This window comes from Trichomycterus rosablanca, chromosome 24, assembly GCF_030014385.1.
Source record: "Trichomycterus rosablanca isolate fTriRos1 chromosome 24, fTriRos1.hap1, whole genome shotgun sequence".
NCBI lineage: Eukaryota > Metazoa > Chordata > Actinopteri > Siluriformes > Trichomycteridae > Trichomycterus > Trichomycterus rosablanca.
This window is the reverse complement of record NC_086011.1, coordinates 8,215,375-8,233,373: the sequence shown is the minus strand read 5'-3', so window position 1 is coordinate 8,233,373 and position 17,999 is coordinate 8,215,375. Positions and strand designations below refer to the sequence as shown.

General features: G+C 41.0%; 1 protein-coding gene across 6 annotated transcripts in view; it reads right to left on the bottom strand.

The window, feature by feature from the left end:
* The window catches only part of plekha6 (pleckstrin homology domain containing, family A member 6), a 109,440-nt gene that overhangs the window by 3,049 nt on the left and 88,392 nt on the right, over window positions 1-17,999 (bottom strand). For 3 of the 6 annotated variants that reach the window (XM_062987046.1, XM_062987047.1, XM_062987043.1), the window contains 17 exons: window positions 17,531-17,733; window positions 16,303-16,752; window positions 15,672-16,167; window positions 14,964-15,050; window positions 11,263-11,328; window positions 11,051-11,131; window positions 10,527-10,676; window positions 10,234-10,329; window positions 9,639-9,750; window positions 8,670-8,806; window positions 6,720-6,783; window positions 6,239-6,330; window positions 5,412-5,588; window positions 4,707-4,853; window positions 3,435-3,568; window positions 2,750-2,892; window positions 1,964-2,068 (listed from right to left, as the gene is read on the bottom strand). In XM_062987046.1, the coding sequence (XP_062843116.1) occupies window positions 1,974-2,068; window positions 2,750-2,892; window positions 3,435-3,568; window positions 4,707-4,853; window positions 5,412-5,588; window positions 6,239-6,330; window positions 6,720-6,783; window positions 8,670-8,806; window positions 9,639-9,750; window positions 10,234-10,329; window positions 10,527-10,676; window positions 11,051-11,131; window positions 11,263-11,328; window positions 14,964-15,050; window positions 15,672-16,167; window positions 16,303-16,752; window positions 17,531-17,733 (2,730 nt within the window). In that variant the 3' untranslated portion in view covers window positions 1,964-1,973. Of the gene's footprint in view, window positions 1-1,963; window positions 2,069-2,749; window positions 2,893-3,434; window positions 3,569-4,706; window positions 4,854-5,411; window positions 5,589-6,238; window positions 6,331-6,719; window positions 6,784-7,880; window positions 8,040-8,669; window positions 8,807-9,638; window positions 9,751-10,233; window positions 10,330-10,526; window positions 10,677-11,050; window positions 11,132-11,262; window positions 11,329-12,490; window positions 12,569-13,458; window positions 13,513-14,963; window positions 15,051-15,671; window positions 16,168-16,302; window positions 16,753-17,530; window positions 17,734-17,999 lie in introns of all 6 variants that reach the window. The other 3 variants (XM_062987048.1, XM_062987044.1, XM_062987045.1) reach the window with 3 other exon arrangements.

The following is a 17,999-nucleotide window of genomic DNA, read 5'->3' as shown; positions in this document are numbered from 1 at the left end:
ATAATAATAATATCTATAATGTTTAATAATATGATTATTATTAAAAATTATTATTATTAAAATCATGCCTGTTATTAAAATTATAACTTATTCTTATCGATGATAATTCTTTATTTTATTAATAAACAGTATAATAATAATATAAATAATAATATCTGTAATGTTTAATAATAATAAAAATAATTAAGAAAAATGCCATCAATAACAATAATAATAATTATTATTAAACATTATTATTATTATTAAAATCATGCCTGTTGAAGAGCTTATTATTATACTTATAATTATTATTATTAATTATAATTATTTATTATTAATAAAAACAGTATAATAATGATAATATCTATAATGTTTAATAATAATAATAATAATTAAAATAACATAAATAATAACAATTATTATTATTATAAAAATCATGCCTGCTGAAGAGCTTATTATTATAATTATAATTATTATTATTGATGATAATTATTTATTATTATTAATAAACAGTGTATTAATAATAATAATAATATTTATAATGTTTAATAATAAAAATTAATGAAAAATAACATCAATTATAACAATAATAATAATTATTAAAGTTATTATTATTATAAAAATCATGCCTGTTGAAGAGCTTATTATTATAATTATTATTATTAATGATAATATTTATTATTATTATTATTATTATTATTAATAAAAAACAGTATAACAATTATTATTTATTATCCTTTTATTAATAATAAAAGCAACCAGAATAACAACAACAATAATAATAATAATTATTATTAATATTAAACATTATAATATTATTACTACTATTAATTAGTACTTTATGAATACGGTACTACTAAAAAGCAAACTAAATAAAATTAAGTCAAATTAATTATTGTTTGCTTTTTAGTTTTAGTTTTGAAAGCAGTATTACAAATTTTAAATTGTGAAAAGTAACTGATTTAATATTTAGATTTTTAAATGTTTTTATTTATTGATATTAAATTACTTCACGAAATGTAAAATTTTCTTACAAAAGTAAAACTTTATTTAAAAAATGACTTTTTTTTTTTTTAAAAACCCTTTTTCTCCCCTTTTAGCGCATCCAATTGTTCAATTAGCATCGTGCTTCCTCTCTGTCTATGCCGAACCCTGCCCTGACGGAGGTGATTGAAGCTAACCCGTATCCCCTCCGAAACACGAGCAGCAGCCAGATGCATCTTTGCCACCCACACATTGACGAGTTTGGCGCCACCTAGCGTTGCATGCGGAGAGACACACCCTAAGGGCACCCTCTCCCATCTCTGTGTAAGCGCCTCCAATCAGCCGGCAGAGAACGCAATCGCATTCTGACAGAGAGAGACCCACATCCGGTTCTTTGTCCCACCCCCCACATGAGCAACCGGCCAATCGTTGCTCATATAGCCACTCAGCTTTGAACCGGTAAAGCAAGGCTGGATTCGATACCACGCTCTCAGAATCCAGCCCTGGTTGCAGCGCGTTTCTTTTTACCGCTGCGCCACCTGAGCGGCTCAAACTTCACATCTAATATTTACATTTTAAATACATTTTTAATACATTTAAATTATTTAATAATTATGAGACCCGATGAATTTTTCATCCATCTTCCAGACTGTTGCCTAACATTATTGACATTTGTTTTTGTTGTATTGGTACATTTTGAATATAATCATACAAACACTGAAATCCCACTCGTTTCTACCTGTGATTACAGAGCACTAGTTAGTTTAACTAGTAGTTAACTAGGCTGCATGCATGTCGATCCACATCCTGTATTATAACATATAGTGTTTTGGAATAACACAGTATGTGATTTGGGATGCAACCAAAAAAGCTGTTCTGAGTATTTTCAAGAATTAGGGATTAGGGATTGAAAGACAGTATTGGAACATGGGATATATCTAAGGAAACAAGCGTGACTTAAAAGGGTGGGGTTTTTTTGGGGGCTGGGAGTGACACTCACCTTCACACACTCACACCTTCATGATGTGGGAGGAGTCAGAGAAGCCGGAGGAGGGGAGAGGGGTCAGGTCGGTCGGGGAGGCGGGGGGACTCGAGGAGGTCTGAACTGCAATGCAATGAGATGAGATGATGGCAAAATGAATAGAAAGACAACAATACACCAGACGAAAATGGAACGTGGTGAAGAAGGGCGATTTGTTATGCTGTATCGTGAGATGTGAATAATGGAAGTATAAGGACAAAGCTGGACTAGATGAACAGATGCACTAGTACTAAGAAGCAGTAGCATAGGGCAGCAACATGACAAATGATGCTTCTTTCTGGTCATTTCTATGTAGAAAACTGATCTTAGGTCTAAGTTTAAATATTTTGAATGGTTTTGAATGTATGGCATGTACGTTCCTTGTATGAAAAATTAATGGCACAGGAAAATTCCCTATTAACCCTAAAAAAATGTGCCTTTTCCACCCTAAATTCACTTCCATATGGATACAGACGTAGCACTTCAGAGCAGATGTCACACTGGCATCCTTTAGTAAGAATTTATATTATTTATATATATAAATATCTGCACTCGCTCAATCAAAATATACACATCCAAAAAATGTACGAAATCTACATCGTCACATCAGCACGGCCCGTGCCACATCGGCTCTGAAGCATGACTTTTCAGACGGTGAGGGACAGCGAGAGCGGACAGGGTTGGTGACACACAAAAGGGATCGAAGAAGGGATCAGAGGTCAGAAAGGGGTTGCCCGGGCTCCTCCGGACGGCAGGCTTCCTCACCGGAGAGCAGGCGGGAGCGGCGGGAGGCTTCGGCGGCCAGGGCGCAGGAGATCTCGATGCGCTTCTCCTGTTCCTGCAGCTTCTGCTCGGGGTTGGTCTGGGTCTCGGCGGGGCCGTCCAGAGCCGGTACGATGTTTTGCAAGCTGCGGGAGGCAAATAGGAATTAATTCATTTTCATTACAGTTGTAATTACTCACTTTCTTAACCGCTTATCCGATTAGGGTTGCGTGGGGGGGGCTATTCCAGCTTTTCAATGGGCGCAAGGCACAAAGTAACACCCATACACACACACATATACACACCCATTCCCCTATAGTGCAATTCAGTGTCTCCAATTAACCCGGACCGCCCCACCTCGGGAACGAACCCAGGACCTTCTTGCTGTGAGGCGACAGTGCTAGCCACCGTGTCCCAGGTGTAATTAAATTATTGTAATAAGGGATATTATATGCTTTGTAAAGTATAAAGTATTGTGCTCCCGATAGTTTGTCTATGTACAGTTTATTTCTTACTTTATAAACTCCAAACTGTTTCTGTGGACGCAGAGAGGGGCGTGTCAAAACACAGATGAGAATTGTCATCTTTCAGCTATCAAGGTAGCTGTGCTGTGTATTGTAGCCTCTATTAGTAGGGCCCTACATATCAGCATATTAATCATCCAGAACATTAAGCATCACAGACATACTTCGATTTGGCGATAAGAGTCTTTATTCTCTCTACTTTCTTCTGTTTCTCTTTCTCCTCCTCCGGACTGAGCGGCGTGCTGGGCTCGATTTCCACATACCGTTCAGGGATCAGCACTTTGTCTGGTGTGGACAGCTAAAGAAAAGCAAAGAAAACACAAATCAGTATCACACAGAGCCACCTTCAACCTGTACAAAGCCCTGTTTTAATCAGCCCCGGACAGATGATTGCGTAACATTCATTCTTTCATTGTCTGTTGTACCACCAGGCAGGGTCACGATGGGTCTGATTCATTGGCAGGAAGGTAGGAAACACTAGAGACAGGTTGCCAGTCCATCACCGGGCAAACACATAGGGCAATTTCTAGCAGCTTCAATTAACCTGACTGCATGTCTGTGGACTGTTGGGGGAAATCGGAGCACCCAGAGGAAACCCGCCTGGACACTGGAGGAACATGCAAACTCCAAACAGAAAGCACCCTGATTGTCTGGCTAGGAAATATCTATCTATCTATCTATCTATCTATCTATCTATCTATCTATCTATCTATCTATCTATCTATCTATCTATCTATATATATATATATCTATATATCTATCTTATCTGTATGTCTGTCTGTCTGTATATCCATCCATCCATCTATCCGTCTATCCATCTATCTATCTGTCTGTCTGTCCATCTATCTATCTATCTATCTATCTATCTATCTATCTATCTATCTATCTATCTATCTATCTATCTATCTATCTATCTATCTATCTATTTGTCTATCCATCTATCTATCCATCTATCTATCTGTCTGTCCGTCCGTCCGTCTATCTATCTATCCATCCATCCATCCATCCATCTATCTGTCTATCCATCTATCTGTCTGTCTGTCTGTCCGTCCGTCCATCCATCCATCCATCTACCCGTCTATCCATCCATCCATCTATCCATCCATCCATCTATCTGTCTGTCCGTCTGTCTATCTATCTGTCCGTCCGTCCGTCCATCCATCCATCCATCCATCCATCCATCTATCTATCTATCTATCTATCCATCCATCCATCCATTCATCTATCTATCCGTCTATCCATCCATCCATCCATCCATCTCGGTACAGTAATCCAACGTCATAGCTATGAATTGAATATTGGAGAAGATACTAACTCTACTGGCGCAGGATGGGGTTGGGGGGCTGCCATTCTGAAACATTCCTGCCATATGATCAACCAATGGGAACACTGACGAATCCTAACATAATACAAAGTGTGATTTTTATATCACTTACCTCTTTGCCGATCAAGTCGTAATGCTCAGGCTCCCCTTGTCTCCTTAGCCGGGCAATTTCCTCCCTGGGAGACTCCACTCCTTGCCCTCTCACGGCCATCTCCAGGTCCTTTATGTCCACCTCATGCGCAGTCAGTCTCCGCCTTATCTACAAGACCAATAGGACATTTTACAGTATTATTCAGGTTTCCGTTGGATATTAAATGATAATGAACATTGGAACTGATGGGTATACAATTACTGACTGAAGCACTGTTGTTCTGTACAGTTTGTCAACCCCCTCTTTTCATTCTACCCCATTTATCATTTGAACAGGACCTCCCATATGACCCCATATTGCAATGACAATAACATGGTGTTCTGGTATGAGTGTTGGGTACAGCAGTGTTGTTGGGATTCCTGGCCTTTTTATTAGGAACACATCCTGTTAGCTCTGGTTGTAGACACTTTCCGATCACATGATGCAGTTGGCTTCATATTTTTGGTTGAGCTTTGACTCCCGGCACCTGCTACACGTATGCAAGACACACTACCATCTGTTACCAGTGAGTAATAACAGAGCAACAGTCAGTAATTGAATGTGGTCAGTGTAGCTCAGAAAATAATAAACAGGTGTACCTAATAAATTGCTCAATGAATGTATATAGCAGTAGAAACAGAAAATTGACTAGCTTGACCAGCTAATAAGAAGGTAAAAGTTGCAAACCACTCTGTAGTTGACGGAGGATTTGCTGCCATCCAGGTTCTGGTTGTTGGAGAGATTAAGGCTACGTCTTTTATCCCTGACTGAGGTACTCTGGTTGCGACGTATCCTCTCGTTCTGCTCCTCTACGCTCATCTTGGACTTTACTTCAGCCGGGAACATGGCGCTTTTTGGCCTCTCCTAAAAATGACACAAAATTGAAGATTTAAATCGTGTTTTATTGCAAAAATATGGATGAGTGCACAATGCATTTAGTTTGGAATTTGGGGCATTGGTGCCTAATAATATGCAAATACACCTCACTGTACATGGGCACCTCTCAAGCACAACTTCCACTTCTTGGGAAAGGCCTTTCAAGACTTTAGACTGGGGTCTGAGAATTTTCATGCAATTCTGGGGTCAGTTTTTACATTATTTAAACAAAATTAAACTTAATAGCGACAACAAAAGTTGCATATATAATCCCAGGAACAAACTGACTGTGAAGTATGGTGGTGGGAGCATCAAGTCATGAATTGGCTTCATTATATATATATTTATATATATGCCTAAGATCAATGTACAGAGCACAGTCAGCAAAGGTCACAGCGGGTTCAGGTTTTAATGGGAAACACTAGATGCAAGGCAGAAACACCCTGGACAGGGCGGCTATCCATGATGGGGCTCCTGTGTTCCAGCATGCATGGTCCAAGAGAACTCCAGTGACTAACATCAGTGCAATTTGGACTGAATTGATACAAATTTATATGGACACACTTTAAACTCTATAATCTTGACCATATTGTACATTGTATTTATTGTTACAATTAGCAAGAATTGCAATGACCCACCCTAGATATGTGACCATTGGGTATTTTTCCATTCCTCTTATGGACAGCATCCTTGTCCTCTATGGGAGATTTGGTCTTTGATGGAACACCAACTGCACACAAAAGTAATTTATTTGATAAGTTACACACATCACATGTATTGTATTGCCTGTTTAAATCGAATTCTGATTGGCTGTAGACAGAGCATCAAGAAAAACTTCAGCTGTGCAGATCCAGGATTTGAATCTCTCTGCGATGCTATTGGCCGGTCGGGGGTCAAATTGGTGGTCTTTTTTAAATATTAAATGGGATATAGGGGGGTGCCACAATGTGATAACAACATACGATAGTACAGATGGGATATAGTCAGTGATTGTATACATTTTGGTTGGCTAGGCACTGAAGCCTCAATAGATGTTCCAGATCATTCAAAAATGACAAGGGGTGTCCTAATACTTTTGTCCATAAAGTGTACATTCCGAACGATAGAATGCCTCTTTACCTTTGTTGCCTTTTCTGTCTTGCTCCAGGTCATATGTTTTTCCATCCACCGAGCTGTATTTGTGCTAGACGACAAAGCAGAATGACATAAACAATAAAACAATAAAACCATTGAGCAAGTTGCATCACGAAGACTGGAACTGAAGGTCTAAGAGCGCTGATAGACGGTAAGCCTGGGGCTCAGAATCACTGACCATTATTTCCAAATGCAAGATACTAGTGACCACCTCTTTGATCTAACCCTACGTTCAGATCGCCAGCGATTTTTCAACTTGTCACCCAGCGTTCACACCAAAAGCGTCATCATCATCTGTGGGTGTTTGGTTGCCATGGTTTAAGAGACGCCTTAAAAAAGCGACTACAACAGCGTATAGAAAAAGACTATTGGAATATGAATATGAATTGATTCCTTATTCCTTATATGATTCCTCCCCACCCAGTTTTTACCACAAATCAGTGTTCCCGCCAAAAATAAAAATCCTGGAGGGATGTGGATCGCTCATTTATAAACATTTTATTGTTCATCACTGTCTGATGTGTTTCTCTTCCATCTCTAGTGGGAACCAAAGTGGAGATAATGCACATAGCGCTTTGCTCAGTGCTCAATTCCTATTGGTAATCGCCACATGGCCTGGCTCCTAATTTGCTCAAAGTTGAACTGGGTGACACCACCCACTTTATGACAGTCGGTCACTTTGCCGTGCCACTTAGCTGCCGATCTGAACATACCTTTATACTTGGAGTTCAAAGGCCTTTGCAGACTTCACAAGAGTGCTTTTTGGCTATTGTTTCTCAGTTGTAACCCGAGGAATTGCCCATTCTGCCCTGCCCTTTTATGCTGAGAGCATACTACAAGATCTAACCTCCCCGAATTTACAGGATCAAGATCTCCCCAAAACAGTTAGATTTAGGACATAATTTAGGATGTAATGGAAATGAAAGCCAACGCATGATTTGTTGATGAGAAGACAAAGCTCTATACAAGCAGTATGATAAATAGATACAGTGGTAGATACAGAAGGAAAAAGACAGAAGATCTGAAGAAAATAAAGAAATGAAGCATTGAAGCTTGAAGATATGGGTGGATGATGGGATTTTTTATTGGGCTTGAAGGATGATGGTGGGACATGAAAGAATTAGAGATTTCCCATCTTCGAGATACCTTTTGACTGCGAGGTACTTCATCTTCCTTATAGACGTCCACGCCACGTGACCAGGCATTGCTGTTGAAAGGGAGAGGGGGGACAGTAGGGGGCATGATCGTGGAGGAATCCAAGGGCTGGTAAGACTTAGGAAGTGGGGGGCGTGGAGGGCCAGTTTCCTGGATTAAAAAGGTAAGTGTAAGAGAGAGGGAGAGAGAAGCAGCCGAAAGGAGACGGCAGTAGAAAGGATAGACGTAGAGGAAGAAAGAAGAAGGAGACAACTATGCATTAGGTGGACAGACTCTTGTGAAGAGAGCTGAGATTCATGGAAGTTTTTTGTGTTTTTTGGAATAAAAATAGTATCCTTCCAAATTTGTTGCACCAGTTTAAAGGGGAACCTTCCCTGCTTCAGAATGCCTGGGCATCTATGTATGGGCATTACAGACCTGACCTCAACCCTACTGGACCCCTTTGGGATTCCCAATAAAGTGGAGGCTGTTATAGCCAATGGTTTTAAAATGGGATGTCCAACAACCTCAGGGTCAGGTGTTCAGGGTCAAGTTTTACATCTTGAAGAATAATTTAAGGATACCTTGCACATGCACAGTGAGGCAAAAAAGAACTGCAGGTCAACACTAAAACCTTATCTTAACTGTGAAGCATGGTGGAGGGAGCACTATGATTTGATTAAATGTAATAGTAAAGAAAGTCAGAGTTCAGATTAACCCAGCTGCCAGAAATTGGGATGCAGTGAGTACAGGAACATTGAACAATAAGACATTTATAGGATTGTATGTATTATGGCTTACCTCTGTCGGCAGCTGTTTCGTGGGTGAATTCTGGGAACCGGGAACAGGAGAGAACGGACTGAGGGGGCTGGTTAGACTCACGGAACTCAGTGGGCTCGCTGGGCTGTTGCTGAAGGAACCTGATGCACCACTAACTGCTGAGAACAAAGCATGAAATTGAAGCTCATTGGATAGTTTTATCAGGGACATCTACTATTTTTGTGAAATGTATTGCAACCCATATGCTATACACAATCACCCCACATCAGTCTGTCTATTAATGGAAAAGGACCACCATGGGGCCACCACTGCAATTTTACTCCTTACTCTAGACCCTTCACTATGGAACTCCAAATTGTGGTCAGGTACATCATGTTTCCTTTGGTTATCCTTGATATGTGGCTAGAAATCGATTGGAGTCCACTTGTTGTGATCTGAATTGACTAGACACTGCACATTACCTGGTTAATACCATTCGTGCAGTGAAACATGGTGGTGGTAGCATCATACTGTGGGGATCCTTCTCAATGGCAAATACACTGAGACTGGTTTGAATTAAGGGAAGGATTAACAAAGCCAAATACAGAAACATCCTTGAGGAAAATCAACACTAGAGCATGTGCAAAACACATCTGGGGAGACAATTTGTCTGAGGCATACAGCTAAAGGTCTCTGGGCAAGAACTTTAAAGTCTTTAAGTGGCCCAACCAAAGCTCAGATCTGTAATAAGTCCTATAGATGTCAGTTCACTGACTCTCGCAATCCATAAAAGAATCTGCTATGAAAAATGGGATTAAATGCCTAAATCCAATGTCCAAAGTTTGTAGAAACAAATCAAAGAAGCCTTATTTTATGCTTTTTTAAATGTGTTAAAATACACACCATTACTTCATATTTATAATAACAACATTAACTGACAATTTAGTAACTGTATATACTGAAGCAATTATATATTCTATAGAACATTTTATATATACATAACAGTCAAACCTCTATATTTAGCAGTGTCTGTTCCTCGAGATGGATTGTTCTTGTGTAGCCCTTCAAGCACATCCTGAACTCTCCAAAACTCTTTCTGCAGGTGTCGGTGGACCAGCTCACTCTATGTAAAGGTAAAAAGCCCATTTGTATGTATATAATATATAATGTATCTATATACATTCATTAATATATACATTTTTGTGTCAAATACTTCACGACTTTTTAACAACACAATTATTAATACTGTAATGTGGCCGAACTACAACAGTTGTAGTTCCCAAAAAAACTACAGGTCCCAGGTGCTGTAGCGCTCATCAGTGCTAATTTATTGGATTGGATCAGTTGCCCCATTCATATTTTGATTGACATTTTCCCCTTATTTTAGGGTTGAGGGTGAAGCATTGGACTCTGATTGTGAGTTGGTACATTGGTGAATCGAGTAGCTGATGAATACAATCACGGTTCCACCTAGAGCTCTCCCTTCGATTTAGTATTATTTGGGTCCTTTTGATTCTAAAAAGCCCTGCTGTGGGGATTTTTTCTCCGATCTTTACCACCCCACTCCACTCCAGTAACTCTTGATGATGATGATGAGGGTTTTTACCTGTCCTCCAGCATTCAGTTGCTCCCAGAGGTCACCGTGAATAATGTTCACATCATCCTCCAGAGCTTCAAACTCCATTTGAGAGGTGGCCAATGCCTGGAAAAAAGCCAGAACAATGCTAATTACTAAAAGCTGTGATTAGTCGAAGCTCATCAGACTCTCTATTACAGTTCACTGCATGTTGGTTTAAAACTGTTCCAGTCCCAAAAGGGTTTTCTCTGCTTTATCATCTCAAATTAGCGTGATAATTAGATCGATAATTAGTGTTAAAGTTATTTAGGAAAACAATTTACACTGGTAGCCTGAGAAAGCTCTCCCCGGACGTTGATGAGCTGGTTCTGTAAGCTCTCCTTCTTTAACTGCAGTTTTTCCAAGGTGTGGGGCTGAGTCCTGCAAAGTTCCATGTCCTGATGTGTCGCCACCAACGAGGCCTCCAGGTTATCCTGCAAAGTGATACTATTTAAACCTAGGAACACCTACTCATTGTGTGTCAATCTTCATCTAGTCTTTTATCAATGGATGCTTCAAAATTACAGGCTGGCTTTTTGTTGGCTTTATATTTTTGGTTGGAGCACTGTTCTCCTCCCAGCTTTGAGTTTGAGGTGTTTAAAAATCCCCAAAACACTGCTGCACTTGCTACACATACAAGTACAGCATACTACCATGTCATTACAATGTAGTGTCATTGCAGTGCTGAGAATGGCTACCACTCTAGCAAATCTGTTACTAGGGGTCTTATAGGGGTCTGTTTTGATTATTAAATGAGGTACACTGACTTTAATCATAGTCACAATTAGCCAGTGGAGGTTATACATACCTTGTCCATCCTCAACCGTTGAACAACAGCTTCCTGCTCCTTTAGCAGTCTGTTCTGTTCACACAAACGATTCAGCAGTTTCTACAAAGTGAGAAATCCAGCAGTCATGTATAAGCCAGGAATAAACTTTGTATTATATGCGGACGAGGGCTGAAGATTTATTAAGCTTTATCATTTTATTTTTGGATAAATAACATGGTAGTGTGACTTACAGTGGTCTCAAGTTCGTTGATCTTTAGTGTGGGATGCAGTTCCCTGTAAACATCAAACGGTGGTGCCTTAAAACAAGAAATGAAGAAGGTCACAAATACATTCATTAAAAACACTCAAAGTAACACATTAACACTAATAAAGCAGCACAAGCAATAACGAAATCTTAATTGCCTTGTAGTGGGAACACAGTACGATAATGTATAGTTTGGCCAAAACTTTGTGGACACCTGACCAAGAGATGTATAGATGTTGGTCATCCTATTTTAAACCCTTTGTGGCTAATTTGGAGTGCATTTGTGGAAACTTGGGATAATTCAGTCAAAATATTCTTTGAAATGAAATCAGGCATTGATGTTGGACAAGCCAGGATGGCTTGCAATAAATGTTCCACATTATTCCAAAGGTTTACAATTGGATTGGGGTTAGGGATCAGGTTAGGGTTAGGGATTGAGGTTAGGGATTAGGTTAGGGATTAAGGTTTGGGATCAGGTTAGGGTTAGGGACTGAGGTTAAGAATCAGGTTAGGATTAGGGATCGAGGTTAAGGATCAGGTTAGGTTTAGGGTTAGGGATTGAGGTTAGGGAGCAGGTTAGGGATTGAGGTTAGGGATTGAGGTTAGGGTTAAGGATTGATGTTAGGGATCAGTGCAGGTCACTGGCATTCCTTCTCACCAGACTTTTTAGACTTTGCATTGTGCAAAGAGGTCACCACAATGTTGGAAGCATATCATTTTTTATTATTTATATAACAGATTTTTTGATCAGCAAAACCTAAACTTAATAAATAAATGGAGTGTCCACATACTTTTGTCCATATATTGTATATTATACAAAATAAAAGGGAGATGGATACACTACAACATGATTGATCCTACCAAAGATATAGTGCAATTTTCAAATAAAGACTATAAACCAAAACATTTGGGCACCAAAAATGAAAAACTTGATACATGCGAACAACCAAAATGGAAGCAACAAAGGAAAACTCAAGAAAAACCTAAAAATGTAGCTATAATGCTATTCCTACAACAACATCTTACACTGACATGCTACAAAGAGAGAGGCAGGCTTTGTGTTTGCCTTTGTCAAGCGTATACCGTCAAGGGTTTCATTTGAGCCAGAGACGCCAAGCCAGAATGAAGGCTCGAACGAACCCTTGTGGTAGAGCCATTGCATAGGCAGTCTGGAACTGAAGCCTGCCTCCCGCAACCAATTCGATTTCTCTTACTTGTGAGTAAAACTTTGGTCTGGGGGGGCGGTCAACCATTCGGGATACCATTCCGACTAGGTAATCCCGCTCCATTACCTGGTAGAAAACATAGCATCATTTGAAACACAACCGGAGTGTGTTTGGGCTCCTGAACAAGTCAGCTTGGACAAGAACTAACAAATCCTAGCCACCTACCAGCCATCTGAAACCGACTTCTTCTTAAACCTACATTTGTTATACTTCAATATAATCTTTATTGTTCTGTGTTGAAAACCTGAAAATCTGGACAACCATAAAACACTGGACAATTGCACATGAAGCGTTGTAAGGTTTTTTTGCTGCTAACCACTGGTTGCTAAGTGATAGTAACTTAAATCTTAAATGTTCCTACAGCTTATAACTAGTATAAAAACAATAATGGATGTGTATCGGGTCCACCTGCCGTAAAGATCAGCAAGGGGCATGGGTTGCAGAATTATGTCCACCTGCTGTGCTATCTCATCAGTGTTAATTTGCTGTAGCTATAGGCTGGCTCATTAGCTTTGTGCTACATTTTTAAACATATGAACTCGGCCAGAGTTGCAGCACCTCTTGGCCATCACGGTGCAAGGCATCAAGAAATGGATGTAGACTTCATGAGTTAATTGCCGGTCCATTACTCCTTGGAAAAAAATTGGACCCAAAAACAATTGATATGGGTCATATCAGGGGTTCTGAACCTGCAGCACGTTGACTGTTTGTGCCTTGTGACACATTAAACTTTCATTCTATAGGACTGCTTGCTCTGCTTAGTCACAGTTAGTCAAAATGGTCAGCCTCCAGCCTCAGAGAGAGTTTCTATCAAATGAGTGGGTGGTTACAACAAAGGGAAAGAGTTATAGAAGTTGGAAAGCAAGAGGAACAAGGTGTACAATCACCATTTGCATTTACACAAGGAAGTCCAGAGCAACTGAGCCCAGGATCGGCTGTGCTGTGTTAAATTATACCTGCTGATCGAGGTACTCCAGGTTCCTCTGCAGCTGCAGGTCTAACATGTCCTCCTGAGGTGAGTAGCGTCAGCGTTAGCAACAGCGAGGTCAGTCACACGGCAGAAGCAGCACACAATGTGGCGGAAGCAGCAAAGACCCACGCATACACAGGTACGAAGAAAGGTATACGGACAGAGAGCAACACAGAGGCAGTTTTAGTCAGGTATGTGGACAAAGAGACAAAAGAAGAAATAGAAATACAGAGAGATGAGGACAAAAAGACAAACAAAGGGTATATACAGTAGTGGCACCAAAAGAAAGGGGATGGACACAGGACAGAGACTTGAGGAGACTGGAACAAAAATGTCACAGATATAGATATAAGCGTGCAGAAATGAGCAGAAACGAGAACAAAACAAATGAACACAGATAAGCAGAGGGAGATAAATGCTAGAGGCAGGCACAGAGGTCACGTTCAGGGAGAGGCAAAACATACAAAGGCAGACATGTAGAGACGGTGTCAGTAAAAGGTCACAGATGTAGAGACACCGGCAGAGATGTCTGCCAAAGCAGAGAGACCAAAACAGACACACGAGACAAACAAAATACAATTAAGCAAGTGTTCTTCAAAAAGTTTCCGCACTTTTTAAACTCTATTTATTAAGAATTTCAAAAACAAATGACATCACTTTTCTACAGTCACCTTCCAAGCATTTTCCCAGCAATATACCAACTTTTTAATGCCGTAGGCAAAAAAAAGTTTTTGGTTGAGTGTGTAGCCACTGATGCAGCGCTGCTTTCACATCATCATCACATGAAAATCTTCTTTCACTTAAAGCTTCTTTGAGTGGTCCAAAAAGGTGGAAATCTTATGTTGCTAAATCCGGACTGTAAGCTCTCGCTCAGTCTCTCAGACATGACCAGTTACTACTCCCTCACCTTATCCAACAAAAATATAAAGGTGCGGAAACTTTTTGAAGATTCCTTGTAGATGCAAAGACAAGGGAGAGAACCAGAAAGACAGGGACAGATATCACAGATAGAGATGCAGAGGCTTCAGCTAAAACCATGGGTGATTAAGAGTTGATTAATGGGTAAAATTGTTGATTATATCCAGGTAAAGGGGTCTGAATACTTTCTGTATCCTGTGTAATAAGACAGTGGCAAAGATACAAAGACACAGATACAAAAACAACGAGACAAAAGGAAAACGGATGCATTGAAAGACATAGATGAGACACTAGATACAAAGATGGAGAACAGAAGAAGTACAGAAAAACTGCAGACACAGGAAGCGACATGGTCAGAAATGCTAATTGACACAAACATGTTTATGGGCAGGAAATGGGACAAAAGCAGAAGCAGATACAGAGGCAAAGGCAATATCACTAATGCTTAAAAACACACACACAATCATAGCATCGATGGTCACTAAAGCATCCTTCACCAGCATAGCCTCTTCAACTCAGCTGTGTGGTGATGTGCGCCACTGAGCTAAAGTGGGATTAGAAAGATAAACCTACCATTTTGCCATGTAGCGAGGGGGAGGCTGGGTAGTTGTAGTGGTACGCACTTTGGCTAAGAGACTGCCGATCCCTGGGAAAATCGTACTACAAGAAACAGAAATAGAGTCACTTTAACTTGGGCCTAAGGGATGTAGGTATGTAGACACCATGTCTAGTGGCTTCTAACATGCTAACTGAAGATTAGTCTGTATAGTAAAGCTCAGGTGGTGTAGCGGTAAAGCTAGGTCACTATTGGCCAATCTGGCATCTACACAGACATGATTGGCTAGTGTATGGGAGAGGGGGTGGCCGAAACAGCCTAGCCATTGGTAGGTACACTTATCAGTGTGTTCTCAATGCTGTTTCCAAGCCCAGATAAAATAAGAAGGGGTTGCATCAGGAAGGGCAAATGGAGTAAACTGTGCCAAGTCTGGATCTGGCAGACCAGGAGCTGCCGAAAGTTATTAAGCAGAGTCTACATTATTAATGGAACATGATGCAAACTGTATCTCATGGTCCAGACCAAACTGTGCCAATTTCGTCTGTAGATTGCCCACCAAATCTTGAACGTGACCCTCAGACATGGTGGTCTGGTGTATTAACCTCTGGTGTTTTAATATCTGGCAATCTGACCTTACTAAAGTTGTTGTGCCTAAATGGAAGCAAATTCTGGAGCTATGTTCCTAAAATAAAATAAAAGGGGACTATAATACCTATCATCATTACCTTGGGGGAACTGATCGACCTTCTCATTCCATAGACTGCGGGATCAACATAGAGTCCTTCCTCCCTGAGCCGTCCAGGCACTCTGTCGAAGCGCATACTGGGTGACCGTGCTGGAGAGATAAAGTTTTGAGGTCCGGGTGAGTATGGGCCCCCTGACGAAGAAGAAGGCGAGCGAGGAACAGACCTAGAGCGTGGCTGCAGCGTGAGACGCTTCAAAGTGCCCTGGGTTGACTCTGCTTGGTTGTAGTATGCGGGATGCGACCCCGGATTTTCCCTTATCCACTGTGGCTCTCGGGGCGGCCCGTAGAGAGGAATGTCCCTAAGGGATCGCCGCTTGTCCTCTATTACCATCCGATCATAGGCGGCTGACATGGAGCAAATGCTGTCTGGACGAATCCCTGGAGGGTATAATTGATAATCCTCTGGATATGGAGGACCACCGTACATGCCGAAGTAGTCTGCCGACATGCCTCGGTTCACTGTGTGGTATCGTGAACTGTAGGCAGAGACAGAAAAGCACAAAGGTAAAACTTGTGACATCACTTCCTGCTGTTTTACACCAAGTATACATTAACTTTTGGTTTTTGTACAACCAATTAGCAGAGTTCTTCAACTGCTCCCTCTTTCTTACCTCCGTGGGTCATCCTGAGGTGTCACAACACGCCTCTGGTTTACCCACTGCTGCAACTGTGTCATGGAGCTTTTCCTCTGTGCCATCCTTTCGGTTCCTGTCCTTGGAACAAAGCCCCTGCGCAAGACCAAGTTTTCCTGGGGCTCTGGGCGCACCTCGCGAACCTCCCTTATGTTCTCCTGGGACTGATATCTCGAGCCATAGTTGCCCCATCCATTGGGTTGGTGGGACGGCGGGCATCCCTTGTCCCCCTGTCGACTATCCATATCCATGGGAGCTGGTGTGGCAGGCGTGGATGTCTCTCTGCTTTCTATGCCATTGACCCCATTTTCACCAGGTCTAGGCCGCTCAGGTCTCGAGTTCTCTTTTTCTGGACAGGAGTTGGTCTCCGGTGCTTTTGACAATGTGATGTGGTTCTGTTCTTCTGTTGGAAGAGGCTCTGAGATTCTCCTGCAGACCCAATGAGGACAAAAGGATTAAATTAGGATACAAAAGGTTGTTGGTGTAACAAAATAGAACATGTATGCGACAACATGGAGTTGATAGAAAATATTAGTGAACCCTTTTAATAAATCATAATACTAGACAAACCTGAGTACTCTTCATAGCCTTACTTGAAAGTCCAACCTGAAAAAAAGTGTGACCCTTTGGGCTGTCTTCAAAAATGTGGTTTAAGAGGTGACCCTGCCTAGGAGTATGTTTATGTAAAACATTCTCTGATCAAATCAAAATTAGGAACACAAATGGATTGGTGCCTTGCCCAGAGTATTCCTGCCTTGCACCCAGTGTTTCCCGCCATGACCCTGATCATGATAAAGTGTCTGGTGAAAACTGATCCAACTGAACATCCAGGCAAGAAGGGCCTTAGTCAAGGAGGTAAAGAAAGAAGCCAATTGCCACTCTAAAGATGCTATGTCCTGTGCAGAGACTGGAGATCCTGTTGGATGGTCAACCATCTCTGTAGCACTCCAAGAATTTAGTCTTTATGGTTGGCAAGGTAAAGGCTACTGTTGAGTAAAGTATAGAAGTAAGGGTACTGGATTAGTATCCAGAAGGTTGCTGACACAAGCCTCACCACAACCACCAAGTTGCCAGTGTTGTGCCCTGAGCAAGACCCTTAACCCTCAATTGCTTGAATATTCTTGCAAACTAGATGTAAGTGATATAATGACTGACTGGTTTGACATATAACCACGCAGTTAGCACAATGCAATATCTGTATGAGTACCTTGTCGTAAGTGGGACATGGACCCTGGCTGCCTCAGTCATGGCTTGGACCCACTCCTCCCTGTCCTCTAGGTTGTCTGTGCCAAAAAAGTACGTCCGAGTTCCTGCGTGTTCCGCCTGCAAACAGAATGCCATACTACCCTTAGAGTCCTTCTCATCCTCCATCTCCATCTCCCTTTTCTCTTCTTCCTCCTCGAACCAAACCTGCAAGAGAGCAGAGAGAAGACGAGAAGATTAAAATCGTCAATCCTGCTGCCTCCTTTTTGCCTCTATAATACAAGAACTAGCATGCAGTAATTAATGCAATCATTCTGTCCCAAAGGGTTTTCAAACTTGTTTCTGATAAATGTATATAGTGGTTTCGTTAAAGGAACACGGGTAACATGCATCATAGACACAAGACACATCTGTTTGCTGGACAACGTCAACAGACATTGGCTAATGCATTCTTACAAGCATGCATACACTAA